This window comes from Ptychodera flava, chromosome 3 (genome assembly GCF_041260155.1).
Source record: "Ptychodera flava strain L36383 chromosome 3, AS_Pfla_20210202, whole genome shotgun sequence".
NCBI classification, from domain to species: Eukaryota; Metazoa; Hemichordata; class Enteropneusta; family Ptychoderidae; genus Ptychodera; species Ptychodera flava.
This window is the reverse complement of record NC_091930.1, coordinates 35,504,071-35,529,280: the sequence shown is the minus strand read 5'-3', so window position 1 is coordinate 35,529,280 and position 25,210 is coordinate 35,504,071. Positions and strand designations below refer to the sequence as shown.

At 37.7% G+C, this 25,210-nt stretch overlaps 1 protein-coding gene and 1 long non-coding RNA gene across 2 annotated transcripts; both read right to left on the bottom strand.

Moving 5' to 3' along the window:
* Positions 1–7,141: 7,141 nt before the first annotated feature.
* On the bottom strand, positions 7,142–8,848 carry LOC139126391 (uncharacterized). The gene is made up of 3 exons (XR_011550559.1): positions 8,718–8,848; positions 7,426–7,751; positions 7,142–7,238 (listed from the first exon to the last, which is right to left on the bottom strand). It is a non-coding gene; the product is annotated as an uncharacterized lncRNA (long non-coding RNA).
* Positions 8,849–20,406: 11,558 nt separating this feature from the next.
* LOC139129247 (putative uncharacterized protein DDB_G0289963) lies at positions 20,407–21,564 on the bottom strand. Its single transcript, XM_070694890.1, has one exon. The coding sequence runs from the start codon at positions 21,562–21,564 to the stop codon at positions 20,407–20,409; it is 1,158 nt and encodes a 385-aa protein (XP_070550991.1).
* Positions 21,565–25,210: the final 3,646 nt, after the last annotated feature.

The following is a 25,210-nucleotide window of genomic DNA, read 5'->3' as shown; positions in this document are numbered from 1 at the left end:
CGTACGGCATGGAGCTCGCGTGGAGTTTACCCTGAGAGTTGCCATGTCAACAGTCGTCGCGCGCGAGACATTGCTGTCACGCCACGCGCTCACTACCTGTTCGTGGGAGACCGTGCCCAGTGCCGGCGCCGTTCGAACGGCAGAATGTTTGCTAGAACATGACCAAAAAAATACCATGGGAAAACATTTCAAGACTCATCATGTTATTTCCGTATTTTGCAACCAGAAATACCCTTGTCCCTCGAAGCCCTTCAAGTTTTTTACGTCGGCGACATCGCTTCGCAGGCGGGGAGCGGAAGCCATTTTGTTGTTCACGTTGTTTACCAACAAACTTCTGATGTAGTTCGGGAAAACTCTAAAAGTGATGACGTTCACGTGCATATCTCGACGATTACCGTGAAATATCACGGCTGATATTTTATGGTAAACGTCACTATAGGATATAGCAATATGGGCATGGGTACAGGATAAGAGCATTTATGGAAATATATCTTAATTTCGGTTAATAATAGAATGATATTGTGTAAATGTGTATTTTAACTCTCTCGTTTCTAACATGGCTTCCTTGGATAGGTGCTGCAGTGGACAGTTGCTGCCGTTGACTGAAAAGCAATAAAGGTATTACATGTGTAATTTCACTCATTTTTATTATCAATAGAGAAAAGTAACTTTCATATGTTGTCAGACGGCTTCTACACGTATGATTGAGTGAATGTGTTTTGTTCACTCAGTACACTTACAAAATAATGATCAGTCTGTTCGGAGGTTGCGCGATGTTATATTGCCGGAGATATAGACTCTATAAATCTTCGTGCGTTTGGATGGAGATGATGAATTCAAGAATCTTTTCCTAGTCTTATGCGGTAGCCAGCGAACGGAACACTAGCCTAGAGAGTTTGAGCCGCTGAGCGCCAGTGATTGGCGGGCTATGACGTAGACATGTCTGGTGACGTAGAAGAAGAAGCTGAAAGACGGCATTGGGCCGCATGGCCGCAAGCGACTTGAGTGCAGTCGATTTTCAAACTTTCCGTTCAGATGTTGTGAACGTCTGAACTGACTCTTTAGTGTGGGTGAGACTCAAGGACATTTAGAGAGCATTCATATGTGGTAAGAGAGACAATTTCTGACAGAACGATCCATCGAGCCTCGACTACGTGTGGGCGAGTGACGTACTGCGAGTGAAAGGACAGACCGGAAGTTTCGGCGTGAATGGGAACTCACCAGCCTATATGGAACTTCAGTGCACCTTCAACGCTACGCCGCGCTACCGGACCGGACATCAGGAAACTATCAGGTTTAGTAGATATACACGCTTGTAGGATAACAAGGATCCTGTCCTCGTCCTCCGAACTGAGTAAACTTTACTTACGAATCCGAACTTTCGGCTGAATCGAAATTGTGCTTTAATAATCTCACACACACAAGTGTAAGTCAATTTCGTATGAGTGATTCTTCGCGGCTTGGAGGGACGTTTACAGTTTGGATCGTGGGTGAAATCGGTTTGAACAGTGGGCCATTGTTATTTCCCTACAAGAAGGCTTAGAATTGTATGAGTGTTTGTACAAGTTGTCTGACACTGCGTTTAGATCGACGTTAAGTGTTTACTGAATTTCACCCAACTGTTGTATTGTTCAAATATCAGTTTTGAGCCAAGCCTCGCTTTCACAGGCTACTGTTATTTTCTGTACACTTGTAAATTCACTACAGTGTTTCCTACTTTGAGGTAGTGACCTTTTGTTGTCATAGTGACTAAGAATAGAGTTGTCACTATTAGACTGCTGAGTTTGTTTTGAGTGTACACCATATGAACAGAGAACCAGTGTATTTGTATGTGTTGTGAGTACAGCCAGTTTAAAGACGTTAAGGCTTACTAGCACATTGATAATATTTTCAGTGTTGTTCTAGCTAACTGTAACATCAATCATACTTTCTTTGGTGTATTACTGTCAGTCTCTGCTATAATTGTTAGCGAGTTGTCAATCATTGTACAATACAGGGGTATCTGCGAATACTCGATGTTGTTGTTGATTTATTCGTGGGTAATAAATATTGTTGTTGGCGGAACTGTAATGCCGACTGATATAATTGAGGGATCACTTTCTGTTGTACATTTAGAAGTAAATACCACCTATCTGAGCGAACTATCGCGACCAGGTTAAGAGGTCTCACAAAAGTGGGGAACATTTTAATTGTTAAATTAGGCACAGACTTTCATGCCGTTTGACAATATATTTTCTTATAGTTACACCTGGCACGACTTACACAAATTTTTGTCAACTCTCAGGTTTCACAAGTGTTACAGTGTTTAACCATGTTTGCGACTCACTCAGTGTATTATCGTGACATCCTGGAGAGTTCAGACTAAATATACACAACACAATTCCAGATAACACCAATAAACACAACAGAGCAGACGGACGGGGTCATAATTGTAAAATTCATCAATTTTATAGGTGTATTTTTCTCTTCGTACAGTAAAACAAGCATCCTTATCATATTCAGATAATGAAACGCTTTCTTTACACATTATAGTATACCTATATTCACGTGCCTGTGTAAAGCTATGGGGGAAAGCGCCCTCACTTCCGTGCATTTTTAACGTATCATGCCCCGGCCCGGTGCCAAAATATAGGTAATCGCGTACATTTCTGAACTACCTCGATTCTGGTTGCTACGCGCGTTGCTATCCGCAAACGTTCCATTCGTACACAAAGTCAGCGATGATCATCATAGTTGCACGTGGCGACATTGGAGCCGCGATGGTGACATCGGCTTATATTTTTTAAATTCTGGTGAAATCCTGTGTATACTAAGTGCGTGCCTGTACAGTATAAATTACAATAAATTGACATCACGCTTTTGTCCTTCTTATACCTCTATTTCAGCCTGGATCTCTGTTGGTCACGCAACAGTATGCACATTGCTTTGCGCGTTAAAAGGCAAACAAATGACGTCATTATGTATGTCAATCCGCGACGGGAAACAGCCATCGCATTTATGAAAAATTGACACAAATGGCGAAGAAGTTTTGATATCGCACGCATTTTTTATCGGCTGAACAATATTGAATACTATGTAAACTACATATTTATCATTCCATAAGGTATGTGATAAAACCTTTACGGCCCTGATACGGCTTTTGTGGCCCATGGTCGTACGGCGTACGGACCCTCGTACGCTCGGGCCCTTCCGCCGTACAACCTCGGGCCGCAATAGCCGTATCACAGCAGTAATTTCTTTTTAAATATCGACAGAGGTGACACCTTTTCGAATATTATTGTTTAAAAGCATATGTGAAGGCAGGAACATAAAGTACGGGACTCATGCGATCTTCGTCTTTTTATGTAGCCATTGCATATCTACGAATAAATCTGTGTCACATTCATTAGTTGATTAAAAGCCAAAGACATAAAGCCAAAAACTTATGCTGCTCTCGCTCACTCTATTAGGTTATCGAAAATTTTTAAGCGCTTTGTTGCATTGAATTGCAACGAGTGAGGGTGCGCACCGCATCAACAAAGCCCTGTCGAAGACGAATTTGAATTGACCCGTATCTTCATCTGTGACAATTCTGCACAACCAAGTGTTGGCAATAACACGGGGTGACGTATTTTTCATACAAAAATTAAAATAAAAAATTAAAATACAAATTGACTTGGCCGACATTTCACACAGTTTGAACTTTGTCTTTCTATTCGTTCTCTGTGTTTGGCGCATTAATATCACGAAGTCACGACCCTAGTCTAAAACAATCAAATGAGTAGGACACATGGCGGTAAGACAAGTATATTTATCGGCGTCGACTCAATGACCCGCATTTACTGAATTAAATACATTATGCACCATTAAGAGGTACGGAGGTTTACTGAAAAATCCCTGGAGAAAATGAGATGCCGCCTTGGCAACGTATATAAAGGCGCAGCCTTGACGTCATCCCACTTCATGAATATTTAGTATCAAGAAAATTCGTATCCATTAGATCAGTATATTGTATTTTGGGCACAGCAGATTACATACATACATACGAGTAAATTCCAAAGCAGACAATAACGTCTATCACTGTGGAAACTGTGTACGTCGTAAGCTCAAATTAGACTCGTAAGGAACAGTCGCATGAAGCCGTTATATTATTGGGGAGATAATAGCGACATGAAAAACACAGTAGTTAAGGCACTCAATCTCAAATGTCAGGGAAAGCCTGCGAATCTTCGCCGAGAGAAATAAACAGAGTATAGTCTCAATTTCTTTTAAGACAACACGACTTTAATTCTTACTCCTCTAAGCTAAAAAACTGTTAAGCGTTCCGCACATGTATTCTTGAATATAAATCAAATTATACATTTCATGGCTATTTACATGAAACCAACAAAGTCAATATATTATACCATGTTAAGTAGGATATCATATTTTATCACATGAACTGGCTCGTATCACCACCTGTGTGACGTACACCAGCACAGATCAGAAATCCATATTACCCTTGTTGTACGTCATACACCGGAACTTTTTTTCCTGCAATGGTACCGTCCATAAATGCACGCCGCAACACGGACTGATTTGTCGTGATCAATGCCTTGATCTCATGGGATTTTTACAAAACGTGACCGATGAATTCAGACATGGATTCAGAGAAGGAATGTCCAACGAAATTTCGAGTCGCTTAAGATTTGCTATTCCCAAGAATCGAATGAGGATACCGTCGATCGTTTTAATGGCTCGATAACGTCTCGGCTTCAGTGTAGGGCTTAGTGTGGACGTCTTACATGGCGATCGTCGACGTCGTACCTGGCGATCCCGGTTGACGATAAACCCGAAAGATACGCCTCAACATAAGTTCAGTTAAATAAATGGATGAGCATCGTATAATCTTCGGGAAAGCGAAAACCTCTCGTGCAGATGATATTTGTTTCTAACACTATTGATATCGCTTCTTTTTAAAAACTGACAGCCTGTGTAACTATTTCAAATACAGTCATAAAGGTGATTCTTATAACAGCACACATCCAACAACTTTTTAAACAGTGCACCAACAAATAAGATCATGACATTAAACATTCTTTAATGTCTATGTTTATCTAATGTATAATTTCAAATATAATGAAATTCACAATGCACACATCCCGTATATCCTAATCTCTATCCTTTCTTCTGAAATAAGTCACTTTCAAATATGTTATAATTGTAAGGTTCTTAATGTGAGGCTAAATAGCGACGTTCAGAGAAAACAAAATATTTTACGTTGTTATTTGATCTATATTAGTGACACTTTACAAAGGAATGTTTCACGATTTCGTCATCTATTTTTCTTGATATTCATATCCATTACATCACTTGTTATATTCAGTCCATCACTGTGAATGTGGTCAGATGATTACAAAGACAAACAGTAGAGGTCATGTTGGATACCGGTGACACCTAGAGAAAAAGCGAAAAAGTAAAAATGAATTCAATTGCAATTGTTCAAAGGCCAACTCAAATTGAATACATTTTTACCCTGTAATTTTAACAAAACTGATAATGTTAAAAACAACCTGGTGATAGTCAGACATGCATCCCTCCTGTTTAACCGTTTTCATTTATCTTAGTATTTCTCATCATAAACACAATAACAAGAATCTACCCTAACAAGCTTTCTAGGGAATCCACATTGAATAGTTACTAACATGATAATTGTAATCACCCAACCGAGATCGGACGAGCATAGGTTTCTGTTTTGTAAAGTTAAGGTAATATATGATGAGATATTCAACACAAATCATAAATGTTTTGAAGTTGCGTTTCCATTTAATGCTCAAATTGCAACAGATTTAGGATTCTATTTACAAACTGTGTTTTTCAATATAGTTGTCATTTCGTGCCAAGAGACAAAACGACGGATGGCGCTTTGAGTACTACTTGTATACATTAATAAGGCATTGGCACATTTACCTTGCAACCGTTGCTGTTCCAGATATCAGACTCGCTCAGATAATTACATGCGATACACTTCATGGTTATGGAGATCTTGAGATCACGCTCTGCAGTTGGAGGCAAACCTACAAATAAAAATGTGATTGCAACAATGAATCGTGCAATGAATAAAATCTTGTCTTGCAAAAATCATGATCGAATTTTATTTTACACTTGTCGTGCGCCTAGGGATGCATTTCAGGAAGGCACATACACAGAAATTCATGTAAATAAATAATGGACAAGTCGTTACTTACTATGTGGTATTGTAAAGACCAGGTAATACTGTCCTGTCCTCAAAAAGTAATATTCTGGGATGAAAATGGTCGCATTATCACCACAAAACTGGAAATCGACAGAAAACTCGTAACCTTTTAATTCAGACATATATCCAACACTGTCATTGAAGATGTACGCTGTACTATTCCCACAGAGAGATAAAGAACTACCCAGTTGGATGATGACAGCATGGAACAACAACGACACCTATAATGGATAGAGAGAAATTAATACTCTGAGTGCAACTTATCATCTCGTTAAAATGCTACAATACAACTTCGCCTAGGAGCTAGCCTTTGATACTATATATATATATATATATATATATATATATATATATATATATATATATATATATATATTTATAACTTTAAATTATATTTAGAATTTTACTTTTATTGTATTAATATCCTTGTAAAAATGTGTGTATGTATATGCCCTATGATCATGTATACATTATATGCCCTCTAATCATATTACATGTGTGTCTTTGTCTGCGCCTGTGTCTGTGTCTGTCTGCGTGCGTGCGTGTGATTGTGTATATTACATATACATTCGCTTACATTCACTTCGGATATGATGAATGTGACGTTGTCAACTTCATGATGTACATCTTCTGTCCATGTATAGGAATCAGGTTCTGGAGCATCGCTGGCAAAGATAAGTTTGATCTCTTCCTTTAAGCCAGTCACTAAACGATGTAAAATAGAATAAATAAAAAGTGTTTTTATGTTGACAACACGAATCTATGTAAATAAGTATTTTGTATTGACAACAGTAATTGATGTAATATATATACCACCATTCTACGCCTAAGCTACTTCCATCTAGTGCAAAATGATTAGAAATCCTGATTTACAATATAAAGTGACAGCAGTAAGAGTAAGTGGAAGTATACAAAAGTTACCTCTAAGTTCATTTTCTTTTATCGTAGTAAAGGACAAGCTCAGTACATCATTTGTGTCAGCTGTATTGCCATTTTTGAACCATGATGTATTCAACCATGTAACCTGTTGGTTATTAAAAACGCGTTTGTTATGTCAAATTCAAATTTATTCATACATACAAAAGCAGATTTTTTCTTTATTATGTGCGCGCTTTTCATGGTTATCACTTTCATTTCCTTAGTATAAACGTACTGTTACTTTCTATTTTTAATAGTTGCTTCGAAGCTATCTATTCAACATATTTACTTACAATTCTGTTAATAGTGCTCGGTGACGTCATATTAGGGAAGAGGTTTTCCATCGATGGTAGGCTAAACCCGTCTCCATCTCCAATTATAACTGAACCATTGGAAAGTTTGTCTGCAGAATCGGTCTCTAAGATCACATGCATGCCAGGGGTTTCCAATATGACAGGACCACTGCCAGACTTAGTGTACCGTAGAACAAACTTCGCTAGGTCTTCCATTGTCTTCAGAAGAGATTTCATCAACAGATCTTTATCTGTTTTGCTCGAGTCACTCACAATTTCGTTGTTCTGATAAAATGTTATCCCTTCCTCTATTGACTCTAATATGTCTGTAGGATATACAAACGATATCTGTTGAGGACACGCTTATATAAGTCTACAAGAATGACTGCCAATTACTAACGTTTACATAACAGATAAATAATGAAAAAAAAATTCTATTTGCTCTTTTCAAAAATATTTTCGATGACGTCAAAAAGTCCGTAAGTTTTGGACAGTTCTAACTATACGTCCGCGTGACATCGGTCAATGGTATAAATGGAAATGCCTCTATTATATGTCAAATCGAAGATGTAGAAAAACTGTATGAGCAATATATTTTCCTTGCTCTAGGAGCGAGATACAAAGAGCCTTCAACAGGAAGAGCTTTCAATTTTATTGACAAGTACATTACTGATGTATGCACATACTGTTATGTAAGGTATTGCTTTTTGGCTACTTATCAACCCTAGCTCGTAATAAACTAAACTACAAATCAATCTCTACAGCTTCATATTTGTGCAGGGTATTATACATTGATGTATATATATGCTACACAAATCTTATTTTTTGTCATCAATGAGGTCAACACATTAAGCGTGTCTATGTCGTGAACGAAGTCAACACTTTAATTGTGAAAATTTCTTTTCCTGGCGTTATGAGATTATAGCAGATGGTATATATTTGGCATAATACGCATACATTATGAAGGATACCAGGTGTCATCTTCTCTCTAAGAAATAAATATTAACTCTCTGTTACTGATTGGCATACATTTCCCATAAGGTTATTTTTTTTGACATTTGCGCATGTGCCGTCGTTAGTGTCCGTTTACCTTGTAAGATTCTCTCTGATCACTATCATCTAACATCATCCATTCGCAGAACTGTTTATTTTATAATTACCACCCAATCCTTTTGTAGTCATTCATAACGCATCGCAATAACTTGCAATTTTATCACAAGCGCGTTAAAAATGTATTGCAATACATATTACCGACAATGAACAATAGCAGTATTTGTAAAAACGACTCTCACCTTTAGCCAGTTCCTCTATTTCTTCTAAAGATAAGTTCACACTTGGAAACTTTGACATGGCATCTGATAATCTTTCAAGAGCTCCAATAATCTATACCACGGACGGAATGAATAATCCAAATAGTTACTTTTCCTTTCGCATGGCAGGCTGCACTTGTTGTGAGAGTGCTTCCATGTACATCGGCTACGTAATCACACGAGGCGTCACAATCATAATTTCATTCATTGAACATTATCTTTGAAAATCGTAGAATTAGTAGTAAACTTTATGAAATGTTTTTCATAAACCATTGCTCACCTCAGATATTGATATATTCGCTGATATTCCGTTTCTGTCGCCAATCAGAGGCCTCACAAGAGCTTTATTGATTGTGGAGATTGTGTGGGAAAATCAGAAATGGAAGGTAAAGAACAATTAGCAGGCTCGGAGGACTGGTTAGCAATTAGTGATGAACAAAAGTTCTGTAAATTACAACATACCTACGTAGGTAAAAAAGGGAGAAACCTATCTTCGACGAAGAGACCGTCACGCCACAACACTCCTAAAGTTTGTTTTGATTGTTGGTTGTTTTTCCTAAACTTAAAACGTGCTGTGATGTGACCGGGTACGATGGTATTGTCAATCACTTGTAGCGTGCCGGGGCCTTCAAGGCTGGTATTTCGATGTTTAAGGGATATAAGGAAGACTGGAGGCAGCGAGTACTATAAATCTACTATGAATGCTTCTTTATTTCACCATATACAATGCTATTAACACTACATAGGCTAATGATTACCTATAGGTGAGCTGGAGACTGACCAGTATACACGTGGGATTTTAGACAGATATATATGGCCCCATAAATAGTTATAACAGCTTATGAACAATAATGAAATAGTATTATGTCATCCGTACCTGTCACATTCACGAAAAATGAGCACTCCGCCATGTTACCAGAAACATCTTCAGCTAGGTATAACACTGTGGTGACGCCGATAGTAAAGTTACTGCCAGGGTCATGGCTACCAGTCACTCTGACAGTACCAGAATTGTCAGTGGCATTCGGAGGTGGCCATGATAACTGGATACTAGGCACATCGAGGTATGTGCTTTGTTCGATGCTTGACGGGCAAATAACAACAGGTTTTTCAATATCTAAGTAGGAGAAAGGCGGATTTACAATAAAAGAGTACGAGTGAAAATAACAACAGTTTAATGTGAAGGAGGCAATGTCAAAATTCACTTTAATAACCCTTTTTATTGAAAGGTCATGTGTCCATGAGATCTGACTCAGTTCTGATAATAACGCTATAATACCGGTTCCCACGAAACGTTGGTCGATATATATTGACTTCTTTATAGAACACGAATTTCTCACCACCTGAAGATAATTACAATGTCAGCAACCTTCCTGATGTTTGCAATGTGGCTGATCATTTGTCACAAAAGATCTGTGGGCTTCTTACTTCCAATTTTCAACATTCTAACTGCAAATCGCACAAGAGAGACTCGAACGCATTGAAAGTGAACTCTTCGCCTGTTTATACATAAAGAAAAGTTTTAGATGTATATGGCCGAAGAATTGCCTCTAACCGTTACATTAAAGGAACATTTTGCCAGGTTTCTCGAACGGTCAACAGCTTCATATGAGACAACTGTCACACCAATCAAAAATTTATCTCCGGATGCATGGCTTCCTGATACTGTAACGTTTCCAGCATTGTCATATGCGTATGGAGATGACCAATTTACCGCCTCCTCTCTTCTCCCCGGTCCAGCGACTATTGAAATGGGTGATGGACACGCAATATAAGGCAAATAAATATCTGTTGATGCAAAACAGGAGCAATAAATGGCGGTTGAATTTGTGAAACAAAGCCAATAACCGACAAACGTAAAATTGTAGACAAGACAAATTACATATATGTACGTTTTCTGCGAATAGTCAGAGAAATCTCATGAGAAACCAAATCTTAATTTTCTGCCTAAAGCTGGCCATCTGCTTTAATAGATGATAGCATGCTGTGCATGAGTCTAGTAGGGAAACAATTCCAAACTGCACAAACATAAATCGGTTACAGACATTTGAAAAAGCTTACCTCGCACTTTCACAATAAAGGAGCAAGAAGAGGTGTTTTCAGAGGGGCCTCCTGTTTCGCAAGACACGAGAGTGTTACCGGCTGCAAAGTCACTGCCAGATTCAGGGATACAAGTTACATTCAAATCGCCTGAAGTTACTTGTGAAAATGACCAGGTCACAGATTCCATGCCATTTCTAGAATCGTAGTTTCTTATGATCCTTAAAGGGCACTGCTGTGACGGATTTTCAGCAGCTTTGAAGATATAATGTACGTATTTACAATGGGTGAGCTATGTGCAGCAACTAAAAACAAAAGCTTGATTATTGGGCATTCATCGATTCATGACCCTGAAAACTAAGATTAATGTGCGGTTACTAAGAAAACGCCATAAAGGATAAACGAGGAACCTACGTTAAGTATTGCCCGGCGAGAAGTGGATGATGAATCGATCTCCCATCTCGTATTAAGTACAAGAAGTGTACAGTTCTTAGTCTGAACGCTGTACCTAACTTTGGCAATTACAGTAACTCGTTGGGTTTGTGTAGGATGCCTTGCAGTGTATCGGCCCCTATTACAAATTAGTTAATACTGTCATGATATTTATCAGTTTTTGTGTACAATGCTACCGATAAATCAAGCGCCACTAGATCTACATGGTCTACTTTGGCTGTTATTAAACTTACATGACCTGGAGCCCATGTCGTGAATTTCAAACGGCGAAGTGTGACTTTGCCCTTCCCTACGTACTAAGAAGTGTGTAAAAGAACTGATCTGCATTTTAAATGGTGACATAATTTTCCTGTAGCCTTATTCATCTGTGATAAAAATCAAACTCACCTGATGATGGTTGAAATGGACACAGAGAACGTTGGTGTTGCACAACTGTAAGGAAAATCATTCCGTTTATTTTAGCAATGTTCTGTCAACTTTCGTTGAAGAAGGAATGATAACAATAAACTTACAAACTAAGTAATGCATTAAAGTTGTATGATAACAATAAACTTACAAAACCAGAACAAACAATGACATTATTATTAATATCATATAGGGTTCAGCCCTTGGAGTGGCCCCATAAGTTAAGAGAAGATATTTTATTTCCGTCAACAGATGCACAGTCGACGCTCCAATGGTCAATAAGAGTATTATTGATTGATTATAGGTAATAAGTAAGAATAAATTTGAATTACTTGTTGCTTGCTATATACGTTAGTACTACCACTACACTTTGCGTAAACAATAAATCCAAACACCCAGTATACCTGCGGAGAACTTCACACATGCGTTGTCAGACCCGGTCAGGTATTGATTTTCTGTTTAATCTGTTAAAAGGTTGGACCTAAACTGGCAAATTTTACCATGGTAACAGTCCATTGTGTTTAATAAGAGATATGTTGTACCGCATTATCTTTGCAATAGCAATTGTACTGCCCAAAGTCCAATTGCAAGCTGAAAACCTTTTTGTATGAAAACTGGCAATTTAGCATATACTTATTGACACAGAGGGCGCTATTCTAAATGTGAACGCTGTTGTTCTTCAAATTCAATCCTAGCATTCTTTGCCTGTGTCCTCGTTCATATGCACGGCAGCTTTCTCTTTTTAAGCTCCGCTGTCAGCAACGTGGAGCTTATCAAATAGGTTGATTTTCCATCGTCGTCCGTCGTTGTCCGTCGTCATTGTCCGTCATAGTCCGTCGTCGTCCGTCGTCCGTCAATAATTGCTTCTCCTCTGAAAGCGCAAGTCCAATTGCTTTGAAATTTTATATGCAGTTCACTTTGAGTGACCTCACTTCAGTTTTTTAAATCGTGGTGAAAATTGCATATTTGTATTTTGGGGGCATTTTTTTGCTGTTTTTGGTAAAAAGTTCTTCTCTGAAACCGCTTGTCTGATTGCTTTGAAATTTGATATGCAGTTTATTTAGGGTGACCTCAGTTACATTTGTTCAAATCGTGGTGAAATTTGCATATTTGTATTTTGGGGGCATTTTTTGCTGTTTTTGGTAAAAAAATCTTCTTCTCTGAAACCGCTTGTCCGATTGCTTTGAAATTTGATATGCAGTTTATTTAGGGTGACCTCAGTTAGATTTGTTCAAATCGTGGTGAAATTTGCGTAATGTATTTTTAAGACAATTTTTGTCGTTTTGGTAAAAAAACTCTAAAAATCTTCTCCTTCAAAAGTACCTGTTAGATAGCTTTGATATTTGGTACATAGGTCCCTAGGGATGATCTATTTCAGATTTGTTCAAATTGTGCAGAAATATGCAAATTTGCATTTTTAGGCGATTTTTGCCGCTTTTTGGTCAAAAAATGTATTTCTCAAAAAGTACTGATCTGATAGCTTTGATATTTGGTATACAGGTTTTTATAGATGAACTAAGTAATTTACATTTATTTTCTGATGAAATCTGTAAATCTGTATTTTTGGGGCAATTTTTGCCATTTTTGGTCAAAAAATGTGTATTTCCAAAACTACTCATCTGATAGCTTTGAAATTTGGTATACAGGTTCCTATAGATGAACTAAATGATGTGTATTGAAATTATGATGAAATCTGCAATTTTGAATTTTTGGGGCAATTTTTGCCATTTTTGGTCAAAAAATGTGTTTCTCAAAAAGTACGGGTCTGATAGGTTTGAAATTTGGTATACAGGTTCCTACAGATGAACTAAATGATATTTATTGAATTTATGATGAAATCTGTAATTTTGTAATTTTGGGGCAATTTTTGGTCTATAAATGTGTATTTCCAAAACTGCTCATCTGATAGCCATGAAATTTGGTATACAGGTTCCTACAGATTATCTTAATGATATTATTGACATAATGGTGAAATCTACGATTTTGCATTTTTTAGGCAATTTTTTCCATTTTTGGTCAAAAAATGTATTACATTTTCTTAAAATGTACTGGTCTGATAGCTTTGTAATTCGATATGCAGGTTCCTACATATGAACTAAATGTGATATTTTGAAATTATGATGAAATCTGTAATTTTGTATTTTGGGGGCAGTTTTTGCCTTTTTTGGTAAAAAAATGTGTATTTTTAAAACCACTCCTCTGATAGCTTTGAAATTCGGTATACAGGTTCCTATAGATGAACTAAATGATATTTATTGAAAGTATGATGAAATCTACAAGTTTGTTTATTTGGGGCAATTTTTGCCATTTTTGGTCAAAAAAATGTGTTTCTCAAAAAGCACTGGTCTGATAGCTTTTGGAATTTGGCATATGGGTTTCTATAGAGGAACTTAGTAATATACATTGAGTTTCTGATGATATCTGTAATTTTGTGTTTTTATAAAGCAATTTTTCCATTTTTGGTCAAAAATGTGTATTTCCAAACTACTCATCTGATAGCTTTGCAATTTGGTATACAGTTCCGCAGATGATCTTAATGATATTATTGACATAATGATGAAATCTACGATTTTGTATTTTGTAGGCAATTTTTTCAGTTTTTGGTCAAAAATGTATTTTTTAAGATGTACAGGTCTGATAGCTTTGAAATTCGATATGCAGGTTCCTACAGATGAACTAAATGTGATATTTTGAAATTATGATGAAATCTGTAATTTTGTATTTTTAGGGCAATTTTTGCCATTTTTGGTCAAAAAATTTGTTTCTCAAACACTGCAAGTCGATAGCTTTGATATTTGTTATACAGGTTCCAAGGGATTCTTTTTATATATGATATATTGAAATTATGATGAAATTTGCAATTTCTATTTGTTGGGGCAATTTTTGCCATTTTTGGTCAAAAAATGTATTACATTTTCTTAAAATGTACTGGTCTGATAGCTTTGTAATTCGATATGCAGGTTCCTACATATGAACTAAATGTGATATTTTGAAATTATGATGAAATCTGTAATTTTGTATTTTGGGGGCAGTTTTTGCCTTTTTTGGTAAAAAAATGTGTATTTTTAAAACCACTCCTCTGATAGCTTTGAAATTCGGTATACAGGTTCCTATAGATGAACTAAATGATATTTATTGAAAGTATGATGAAATCTACAAGTTTGTTTATTTGGGGCAATTTTTGCCATTTTTGGTCAAAAAAATGTGTTTCTCAAAAAGCACTGGTCTGATAGCTTTTGGAATTTGGCATATGGGTTTCTATAGAGGAACTTAGTAATATACATTGAGTTTCTGATGATATCTGTAATTTTGTGTTTTTATAAAGCAATTTTTGCCATTTTTGGTCAAAAATGTGTATTTCCAAAACTACTCATCTGATAGCTTTGCAATTTGGTATACAGTTCCGCAGATGATCTTAATGATATTATTGACATAATGATGAAATCTACGATTTTGTATTTTGTAGGCAATTTTTTCAGTTTTTGGTCAAAAATGTATTTCTTAAGATGTACAGGTCTGATAGCTTTGAAATTTGATATGCAGGTTCCTACATGTGAACTAAATGTGATATTTTAAAATTATGATGAAATCTGTAATTTAGTATTTTTAGGGCAATTTTGCCATTTTTGGTCAAAAAATTTGTTTCTCAAAAACTGCAAGTCGATAGCTTTGATATTTGGTATACAGGTTCCAAGGGATTATTTTTATATATGATATATTGAAATTATGGTGAAATCTGCAATTTTTATTTGTTGGGGCAATTTTTGCCATTTTTGGTCAGAAAATTTCATTCTCAAAAACTACTCGTCAGATAGCTTTGGTTGACATGTTCTTAGGGATGATCCAATGTGATATATTCAAATTATGATGAAATCTTCGATTGTGTATTTTTGCAGCTATTTTAGCCACTTTTCTCTGGCCACTGAAATGAGCTATCAAAGACTTCCATTTTCTTCATCAACATGTGTTAAAAATAGTTATTCTGTACATAAACACAGCGGAGCTATATCGGCCGTTAGGTTGCTTGCCTATTTTTAGACTTGATGGTAACGATATCTTGTATCAATGAAGAGGTGAAGTACAATATATACTGCCAATGGCAATGATGCATTTCATTAATGGCGTGGTAGAAATAACACTTTGAATGTTTTGTATTTGCTCCTTTACAGGAACTCTAAAAACATGGCGGCGTCCATGAATTTAGTCAGGATATTTTTCACATTTCTGCTTACTTGGATGGTATGAAACCTGCCGATGCGTAGTCAGTTAGCCGCTGGCGCGAGTAGTAGTAGTAGTAGTAGTAGTAGTAGTAGTAGTAGTAGTAGTAGTAGTAGTAGTAGTAGTAGTAGTAGTAGTAGTAGTAGTAGTAGTAGTAGTAGTAGTAGTAGTAGTAGTAGTAGTAGTAGTAGTAGTAGTAGTTTTCAAACAAATCATTTATTCAATATGAAAATTGGCTATTTACAAAATTGCATCAAAATATATACATAGATGCATCAAACTTTTAAATCAATGAAAACCAAAATAGAAAAGCCAGGACTTCTACAAAATGAACGGTGAAATATCAATGAATCCAGAAGCTGTATGCGCGGTAGAAAACTGGACGAGGGACATAGTGTATCTGTCGAAAACATCCCATGTTGAAGTTTCTTGAATGGTCAGACGGACTGACAAAGGTCACGATCTGTAAATGAAAAATAGGCTTGAAACGTTAAGTGTAGGTATGACCCTCCATCGAACTTCGACCGATCCGAAGATCCCGTGAGGAGTACGGTGCCCAGGGTTCGAAGACGACAACGACCAGGAAACACGGAACTGTCAGTATGTGAACAACGGTACAATAAATCACTTGAATGAAACAACCCACTAATTAAGTAAATGCGAAACGTTAAGAGTATCATCTGCATTCACTGAACAAAGGGCATTATTGATTGTCCAGGTATTTTTGAAGATTTCAAGTTGATGACTAAGTTTAAAATACGAAAATTCAATTTGAAGACGAGATTTAACGCGAGTTTTGAAGATATCTAGAGGTTCAGTGGGCAGATCATTTTCGTTTCTTTTGTTCCTACGGCTTATGTAGATGGACGTTTTCGCGACAGCATTGATGTAAACGAAGAGACGGTTTGCTTGTTTCGAGAGAAATTTACCGGATTTATGTGGAGGATTTAAAATAAGCCAGTGGCGTGGGATAGTAGTATTCTCATCACTTAAAAGCTGCTTTGATAAACATGTAAGATTGTTGAAGAGATCATTATTATAGTTGCATTGAAAGAAAGTGTGTAGCAAGGTGTCGCTCTCGCCACAGAAAACACAATTTGGAGTCGGACAATAGCTCATTTTGAAAAGCAGCATGCCTGTTGCGTATGCACCATGAATTAATCTCCACAAATAGTCTCCTTCTTTTGATGAAAGTGGAGGAGAATAGCAAGCCTTGGATTCACAGAGTCAGGGAGTTGTAAAATGTTCCGCCAACACGTGTCGGACGCATTAGGAAGACGTTCTATTTGGAGAACCTTGATGAGGTATTTGTAAATTGCACCTTTCTGGATTTTGTAAAGCGGGTAGTTGATTTCATTAGAATGGTGAAGTTCATAACAGTAATGTATTGGCGTCCCAGTTGTCGAATTTTCTCCCCTGAGATAGGAGGTGATCGTATTTTTACATTGTGGTGGAATTGCCTTCAAAATGTCATTGTAAATGAGTTTAGCGATGCGACGAGAATGGATATCAATTTTTGAATAGATGTCTGTATCAGTCAACCATGTTTTTAGCTGGTGATCAATTAAATTCCCAATCTTTGTGATGCCAGAGTTGATAAAATAATCTATTTTTAACGTCTCTCTCGTGTCTGGGTGAAGAATTTCCTTATTGTAAAACAGGGGCTCTTGAAGGACCTCGTCAATGTTTTTAAAGTTTGTTTTACGAATTTTTGATAGTGAATACCAGCATGTCAGCAGGTCATTGTGAAAGTTTGGAATGCAAATGAAAGGGGAATCAATTTCAACTGCAAGAAGGTTTTTAGAGTAACAGAGGCTTTGAACTTGACTGAAATAATGATCAACAAAACGGAAAATAGGATGGTCATAGTCGGAATAGAGATATCTTTGAAAAAACTGGAGACGAAAGGACTTGATTCGAGACGGTAAATGAACAAGACCTTGTCCTCCTTCATTGATAGGAAGGTATAATTTTTCTGCAGGGATCCAATGTTTTCCTTGCCAAAAGAAGTCAAGGAGGCGAGACTGACGTAGGCCACCGTGCAAGCAGGGGGACAAAGTGAGGAACAACGGTACACAAATTTGCTAGCTAGTAAGTTATTGATAATCAAAACTCTCCCACGATACGATATGTTTGGAGCGTGTTGATTCCAGTATTCAATATCGTTTGAAAGTTTATCAACCAGCTCAGTCCAATTTCTGCTTTTAAAATGCTGGTCGTTACCAAGATATACCCCTAGGCATTTAAGACCGTTGCTATTCCAGGTGATGTTGAGAGGGCTATCCTTCCTTCCCCGCCAACTTCCAACCCAAAGACCCTCCGTCTTATCAATATTTGTCTTAGAGTTTGACGCTTTATTATAAGTATTAAGCCAGCGGTTAAGTTTACTAGAATCATCGTTACGAGTTATAATAAAATCAACATCATCTGCATACGCTGAGAGAGTACAAGTTGTATGAGACTCTGGAATGGTAAGACCTTTGATATCACTTTTAGTCCGGATTTTATTGAGCAAGGGTTCTATGGCGATAATGTAAAGTTGAGCAGAAAGGGAACAGCCCTGGCGGATTCCTCGGTTAAAAGAAATAGGGGCAGTGAGGTTGTTATTGACCCGGACTAAACTCTGTGCATTGGTGTATAAAAGTTTGATGTAGTTGATGAAATTTTGGCCGAAGCCAAAAGCCTCTAAAGTGTGAAACAGGTAATCATGATGCACTCTGTCGAATGCCTTTTCTTGATCAAGTGTAATTATTGCAAGGGGAATATTTTCAGCATTAGCAAATTGAAGGCAGTCTCTGAGCATAGCAATATTATCATGAATTTGACGACCCGAGACACTGCAGCTTTGATCATTATGAATAATGGTACTGAGAACATTACGAAGCCGGAGGGAGAGGGTCTTGGTGAGAATTTTGTAGTCGCTGCAAAGAAGACTAACTGGCCGCCAGTTTTTAAGTTTTGCATTGTCTCCGGATTTCGGCAAAAGACTTATGACTGCTCTTCTACAAGACATTGGCAGTTCCCCATCGCTGACGGATTTAAGGAAAACTTCATGAACGTCTCTGCCAATTACTGACCAGAAAATCTTGTAAAATTCGTTTGTGAGCCAGCAATCCCAGGAGAGCGACCATGAGAGAGGTTTTTAACTGTATTTGTGAGTTCGTCATAAGTGATTGGACTATCTAAAATATCTTTGTCTGTCTCATTAAGTTGTGGCAAACTATCGTGAAGGAGTTTTTCAGAATTCTTATCAATCGGGTCCGGGGAATACAGATCTTGATAAAACGCATAAGTAAGGTTTCTTATTTCCTTTTGATCTTCAGTAAGTGAACCGTCGTCCCTCTGTAGATGGATAATAGGCTTTCTTTTCCCATTACTGATTTCAATTTCACGGAAAAAATTATTGGGAGTATCATTGTACTCATATGTCTATGTTTGGCGCGAATGGCCGCCCCTTTAGTGTCATGGTCAAGAATTTCCTTAAGAAGGTCTTTCTTAGCTTTATAAATAGCATGGACGGACGGGTCTTGGAAAAGGGAGTTTTCTAGCTGGCGAATTTCTTTTTCAAGGTCGCGTTTCAAAATATTTCTTTCTGTATTTTTGTGATAACAATATTGCTGAGTTAGCTGCTTGACTTTGTTTTTTCCAATATCCCACCAGTGTTGAATTTTATGATAATTTGATTTCTTTTGGCGCCAATTTCCCCAAAACAGGGAAATAAGGTCAACATAATCATTGTCATTTAAAATATCTGTGTTCATATGCCACACTGGATTATGGTGATTAGTGCATTTCTGAGAAAGAACTATTTTCACGGCAGAGTGATCAGTAAAACAGAGAGAAGAATTAATAATATTGCAGCAGTTTATACGGTTTGCAGAATGCTCTTTAATATAAATTCTGTCAAGCCTGGCATAACTGTGATCGCGGGACCAAGTGAAATTATGAAGGGAAATGTTTTGATTACGCCACGCATCAACTAATTCAAAACGATGAATAATTTTGTTGAGGAGTTGTGAAGTACGAGGGTCAGGCTCTCTACCAGAACGGTCAATCTCAGAATCGATAGTGCAATTGAAATCACCACCCAAGAAAATCGGGTCACTGTTAAGGGAATCAAGATGCGTTTTAAGAATTTTAAAACACTGGAAACGATCCGTAGAATTCGAGGGGGCATAAACATTGATAATATGCACTGGTTTATCATTGATAAGCACGTGTGCGTGAAGGAGATGACCGTTCATTAATTCTTTCGTGTCAAGAATGTCAATTTTCTGCTTGGGTGAGAAAAGAATCGCCACTCCTCCTTGATTTGTACTTTTATGAGAAAAAAGGACTTTTCCTTTCCAAATAACTTGCCAGATTCTTTCGTCACTTTCCAACGTATGTGTTTCTTGGAGGAGCTGAAAATCAGTAGGAGCCTCATTTTTGAGATATTCGAGAACTTGATATCTTTTGAGTGCATCTCGGCAGCCTCGGACATTTAATGTCAACCCAGAAATGGTTGCCATAGCAGCTAGTAAAATGAAAAAGAGACTAAACATAACGGAGAAAGTTAATGAACGAATTTACCAGTGGTTTTAATGTGCTGCTTTACTTTAGAGCTAATTTTTTGAACACGTGCTTTTTGAGCTCCAGTTAAAGGTTGGGATTTACGATATTTATTGAAAGCAGTGATTAAAAGTTTAAGATCCGGACAAAACTCGATGCATCTGGTAATTATTTTCTTTGAGTGAAGAGTATCCTCAAGGAACTCTTCAATTGATTGAGAGGACGGCAACTGACGGTTATTTTCAAAGGTCTGGGAAATATCGGAGAGTTCTGATGTCATGGACGTCGTTTCATCGTGATCATCTTCTTGACGAGGAGTAGCAAAAAGATCTTGAGAGAAACTGGTCTCTTCACTAAAGAGAGTTGATGGACCGGGAAGAGACGAATCAGAAAGCTGAACAGAAATTGGTTGTTGAGAATCAGACGAAGTCGTGTAATCTGAGGCTGGCGAAAAGGTGGGAGATGGTGGGAAAGGTGAAGGAGGGGTTAGTACCCTCTCTTCGACACTAAAGTTTTCTTTATCGACAGGCAAAGTCTCTGTTGGGAGCGCTTTTTCATTAGTAGATTTTTTATCGTTTGTACGAGGGTTTTCTTTGTTGTCGGTTTCCATCTCATCAGCATTTTCTATTGAAGTGTCGCCATTGTTAATTTTCGGTAATGTGTCACTTTCTTTTGAAATAGACTTGCTACTGTCATTGGTCGGTAATATTATTGAAACGTCTTTATCACCTGTGTCACTTTGTGTCTTATTGTTTCGTTTGCCATCGGTATTTTTATCAGTGGTGGTGACCGAGCTCTCATCGTGCACGTTATCTCTTATGTCATCGCTTTTGTCATTATTGGCTACTTCATTGTCAATAACAGGTGTACCATAGCGTTGAATATTTTCCATCATTGCATATTCATTTTCGTCAACCATGTCAGTGGCGTTTTCGATATTGTAATCATCTTTCTGGCTCGGTTTTTCCTGGTTATCTTTAGCATTTTCCTTTTCAACGATTGTCTCAGACCCAGGACAATTGCTTTTTATGTGACCAATCTTATGACAGTTAAAACATCTCAGTTCATCAAATGACAAATAAATACGATATGTTTTGTCCTCAAACGTAACGTGGTAACATCCCAATAATTCATCGTCACTAACTGTTGGCAGAATATACATTTGACGTCGGAAAGATTTGACATGTTTCAATCTTTCCGACTTGCAACCTAAAGGAATGGTCTTGACCCCACCAACAACTCTACCACACTTGTTTAGTTCATTTATGAGAACTTGATTTGGAATGAAGGGCGGTACTCCCGAAAGTATGACCTTTGTTGCGGGCTTCACTAATGGTTCTGTCGAAACCCAACAGCCATCTAGCTCAAATCCGTCTAAACAAACAGTCTCGACCCAACTAGTTGAACTTAAAAACACAATTACTGCACCGTTAACACGAGACGCAGCGATAATATTTCCAGTCCCGTGATTTTTGCAATTTCTTCTACATATGTCTCAACTCTCACACCCTCAACAGATGAACATTTCAAACCATGCTTTCGAGTGAGACCTCTGAACACCTGACTTGCGGACGCCATCTTGCGTCACTGGCCTTGCCCGGCCTCAGCAAAGATAGAATCCAACAAAATCGACCAAAAACAACAAAAATGACGACTAACCGAAAGTATAACTCGATGACAACACAAATCAGTGAAGATTGGCGAGGGATGTCTTCTCAGTCAACCAAAATCTTGCGTTGATACGGAGCACCTCATACACACGTCTTCACTGTAGTAGTAGTAGTAGTAGTAGTAGTAGTAGTAGTAGTAGTAGTAGTAGTAGTAGTAGTAGTAGTAGTGGTGGTGGTGGTGGTGGTGGTGGTGGTGGTGGTGGTGGTGGTAGTAGTAGTAGTAGTAGTAGTAGTAGTAGCAGCAGTAGTAGTAGTAGTAGTGTAGTAGTAGTAGTAGTAGTAGTAGTAGTAGTAGTAGTAGTAGTAGTAGTAGTAGTAGTTTCTCAAACATCTCTATTTCACACAGGTCCCCCCATACTAAAACTGTAAAGGGAAATTTATACATTGCCAGGAACAAAATGAAATATAAGATAAACAAAATAAAAGAAAATCACTACAAAGTGATGGTCGCAATGAACAGAAAACGTCATGAGTGACAAACTTGAATATCGACAAGAAAGACATATATTAAATCTATGACATAATAATTCAAAAAGGTGACACAGCCTGGAGATGGACAAAAACGGGAAAGTTTCTTAAATGTGAAAATTGAGTTGACCATCATGAGAGTCACAAAGAATATCATCAAAAGCCCAAAGAATGTTAAAAGAATGTAAATTTTCATAAGACAATGATAATCAAATTCAAGCCTCAATTTGGAGAAAATCTTGGTTTTAAATATGTCCCAAGAACAACAGAACCCTGGTTCCTAAACACATTTCTTCTTGCTAAATGAGTAGACAACTTAGCCATTGTAGAAAGGTAAATAAACAGACACATTACACGTATATGAATAAACTAGGATGATTAATGAAAAACCATGCAATGATGACAGCTAGCCATGGCATACACAGACAGGCAGGTAGTACGACTAGGAGCTTCTGGTATGATCAATCCCCTTACGTTACTGTTATTTCTAAACTTGTCTGTTTATGCTTTCTCTAGAAAACTTAGGTGATTGTGCTCAGCTCACATCTGAAGTTCTACTAAAATAGCGTTTAGTACCCGATAAACAAAACGTTACACTTGATTGGGGGTTCGGGATAAGTGGAACAGCGTTTCTGTCCAATCATTGGCCATGCTTGGTTTAGGCGTCAAATTTAAAATTCATTGTTATCAGTGCGTACATATTGACACACACACCCACGTACTCATTAAGCTGGCAAAAGCTCTCGCAGAAATTTGTATGGGAAAAAGCTATCATGAAGCTAATTAGCTGTGATATCGCAGCGGTACTTGTGGCGTGTATCGAACGCGATCGGGTCATTGAGGTCATCGCCACAGTCCCGCTGCGAGCCAACGCATAGGCTTCGTTGGCAGTTTACGACGACACCGACCGGTATCGTAGATTTAGCTTGCAAAATAATGAACTATATTAGCCTTTGAATAAATAAACTTGTATCATCTTTATCATTGACTATCTGAGACTCATTCTGTGCGCCTGCTAACTTTCTTGAAGAGAAGAACACGTATTTTCGACCATTTTCCCGTGAGCCGTCGACGGTTCTACGATGTTTGCTCGATCGCGCGTACAACGCATTGAATACGTTAGAGGTCAAAAGTTCAAATTCAAGCAGGAACCATCGACGACTCACCGAAAAACTGTCGAAAATACATGTTGTCACGGTCGGGCTTGTTAGCAGGAGTAGAAGATGAGTCTCAGATAGTCAGTGATACAGTAGGTATAATTTTATTTTTTGCATGCTTTATCTATTTTATTATTTTGCGAGCTAAATCTACGATACCGGTCGGTCTCTTCGTAAACTGCCAACGAAGCCTATGCGTTGGCTCGCAGCGGGACTGTGGCGATGACCTCAATGACCCGATCGCGTTCGATACACGCCACAAGTACCGCTGCGATATCACAGCTAGAAGCTAATGGGTCTCCAGTTCTTACTAATATGTTGTCTCCGGCTTTCGGGTGAAGACTCAGCACTGCTCTCCGACAAGAAACAGGAAGCTGATCATTACGGAAACACTCAATGAACACTTTATGAAGGTCTTGACCAATAACAGACCAAAATGTTTTGTAAAATTCATTAGGCAAACCATCGATACCTCGAGTACAATCAGTTGAGATTTGTTTAACAGCAAAGGTAATTTCACCATCAAGATAATCACGATCTTCCTCATTTAATTGCGCCAAATTGTCGATTGAGCATCAGTGTCAACATTTCAGCAAAATAAAGATCCTTGTAGAAACTATAACAATGTCACGAATTTCATCAGGATTTTCCGTTATTGAGCCATCAGCACGTTTCATGTGAATAATGGGCTTTGATCTTCCCCTCTCTCGTTCAAGGGAAAAAAAGAAACTGTTCGAAACATCACTGTGGGTAAGTAATTGATGACGAGACCGTACAGCTGCACCTCTGCTCTCAAGGTGTACCAACTGAGCTAGAGAACTTTTCTTTTGTTGGTATTCATCAAAGAGACTTTTATCTTCGTGTAAACTTTTCTCAAGTTCTCCAATTTCCTTTTCTAAACGCAATTTATCCCATTTAAGGTTGTATTGGTTCGAAGCACAATACTGATGAGTTAAAAGTTTGATTTTCCATTTTCCAATCTCCCATCATGTCCACAAATCACAATATTGATTCTGTTGCTGTCTTCAGTTCAACCAAAAATGAGAAAGAATTTCTTTATGCAGTTCATGCTTCAAGATGCTTGTATTCAGACTACATTTGGTTGCGGTGATGGACTTCTTTCTGTGTTACCCTTAACTTTACCAATGAATGGTGAGAAAATGTGAGCGCAGAATGATGAATTGAAGCCACCGCGCTGCATGATTTTATCCACTTATTGATGTAAATCCTGTCAAGACGAGCTTTTTATCTTTTCTTTGCCAGGTGTAATTATGGCTGTCCGCATGATAGTGACGCGACCTGTCCATAAGCCTGTACTTGCGAACTAAATTATTAAAATGGCGAACTGCACATATGTCAGACTCATTACAATTGATTTTGTCCTGTTCTTCATTTAGAGTACAATTCTCCACCAAGAATAACTACACTGTCAACACTACACTTGACGTGCTACGTGGGTGACACGAATTTCTCACTAAATATTTGACTTGTCAGTTTGATTTGTATGGGCTTA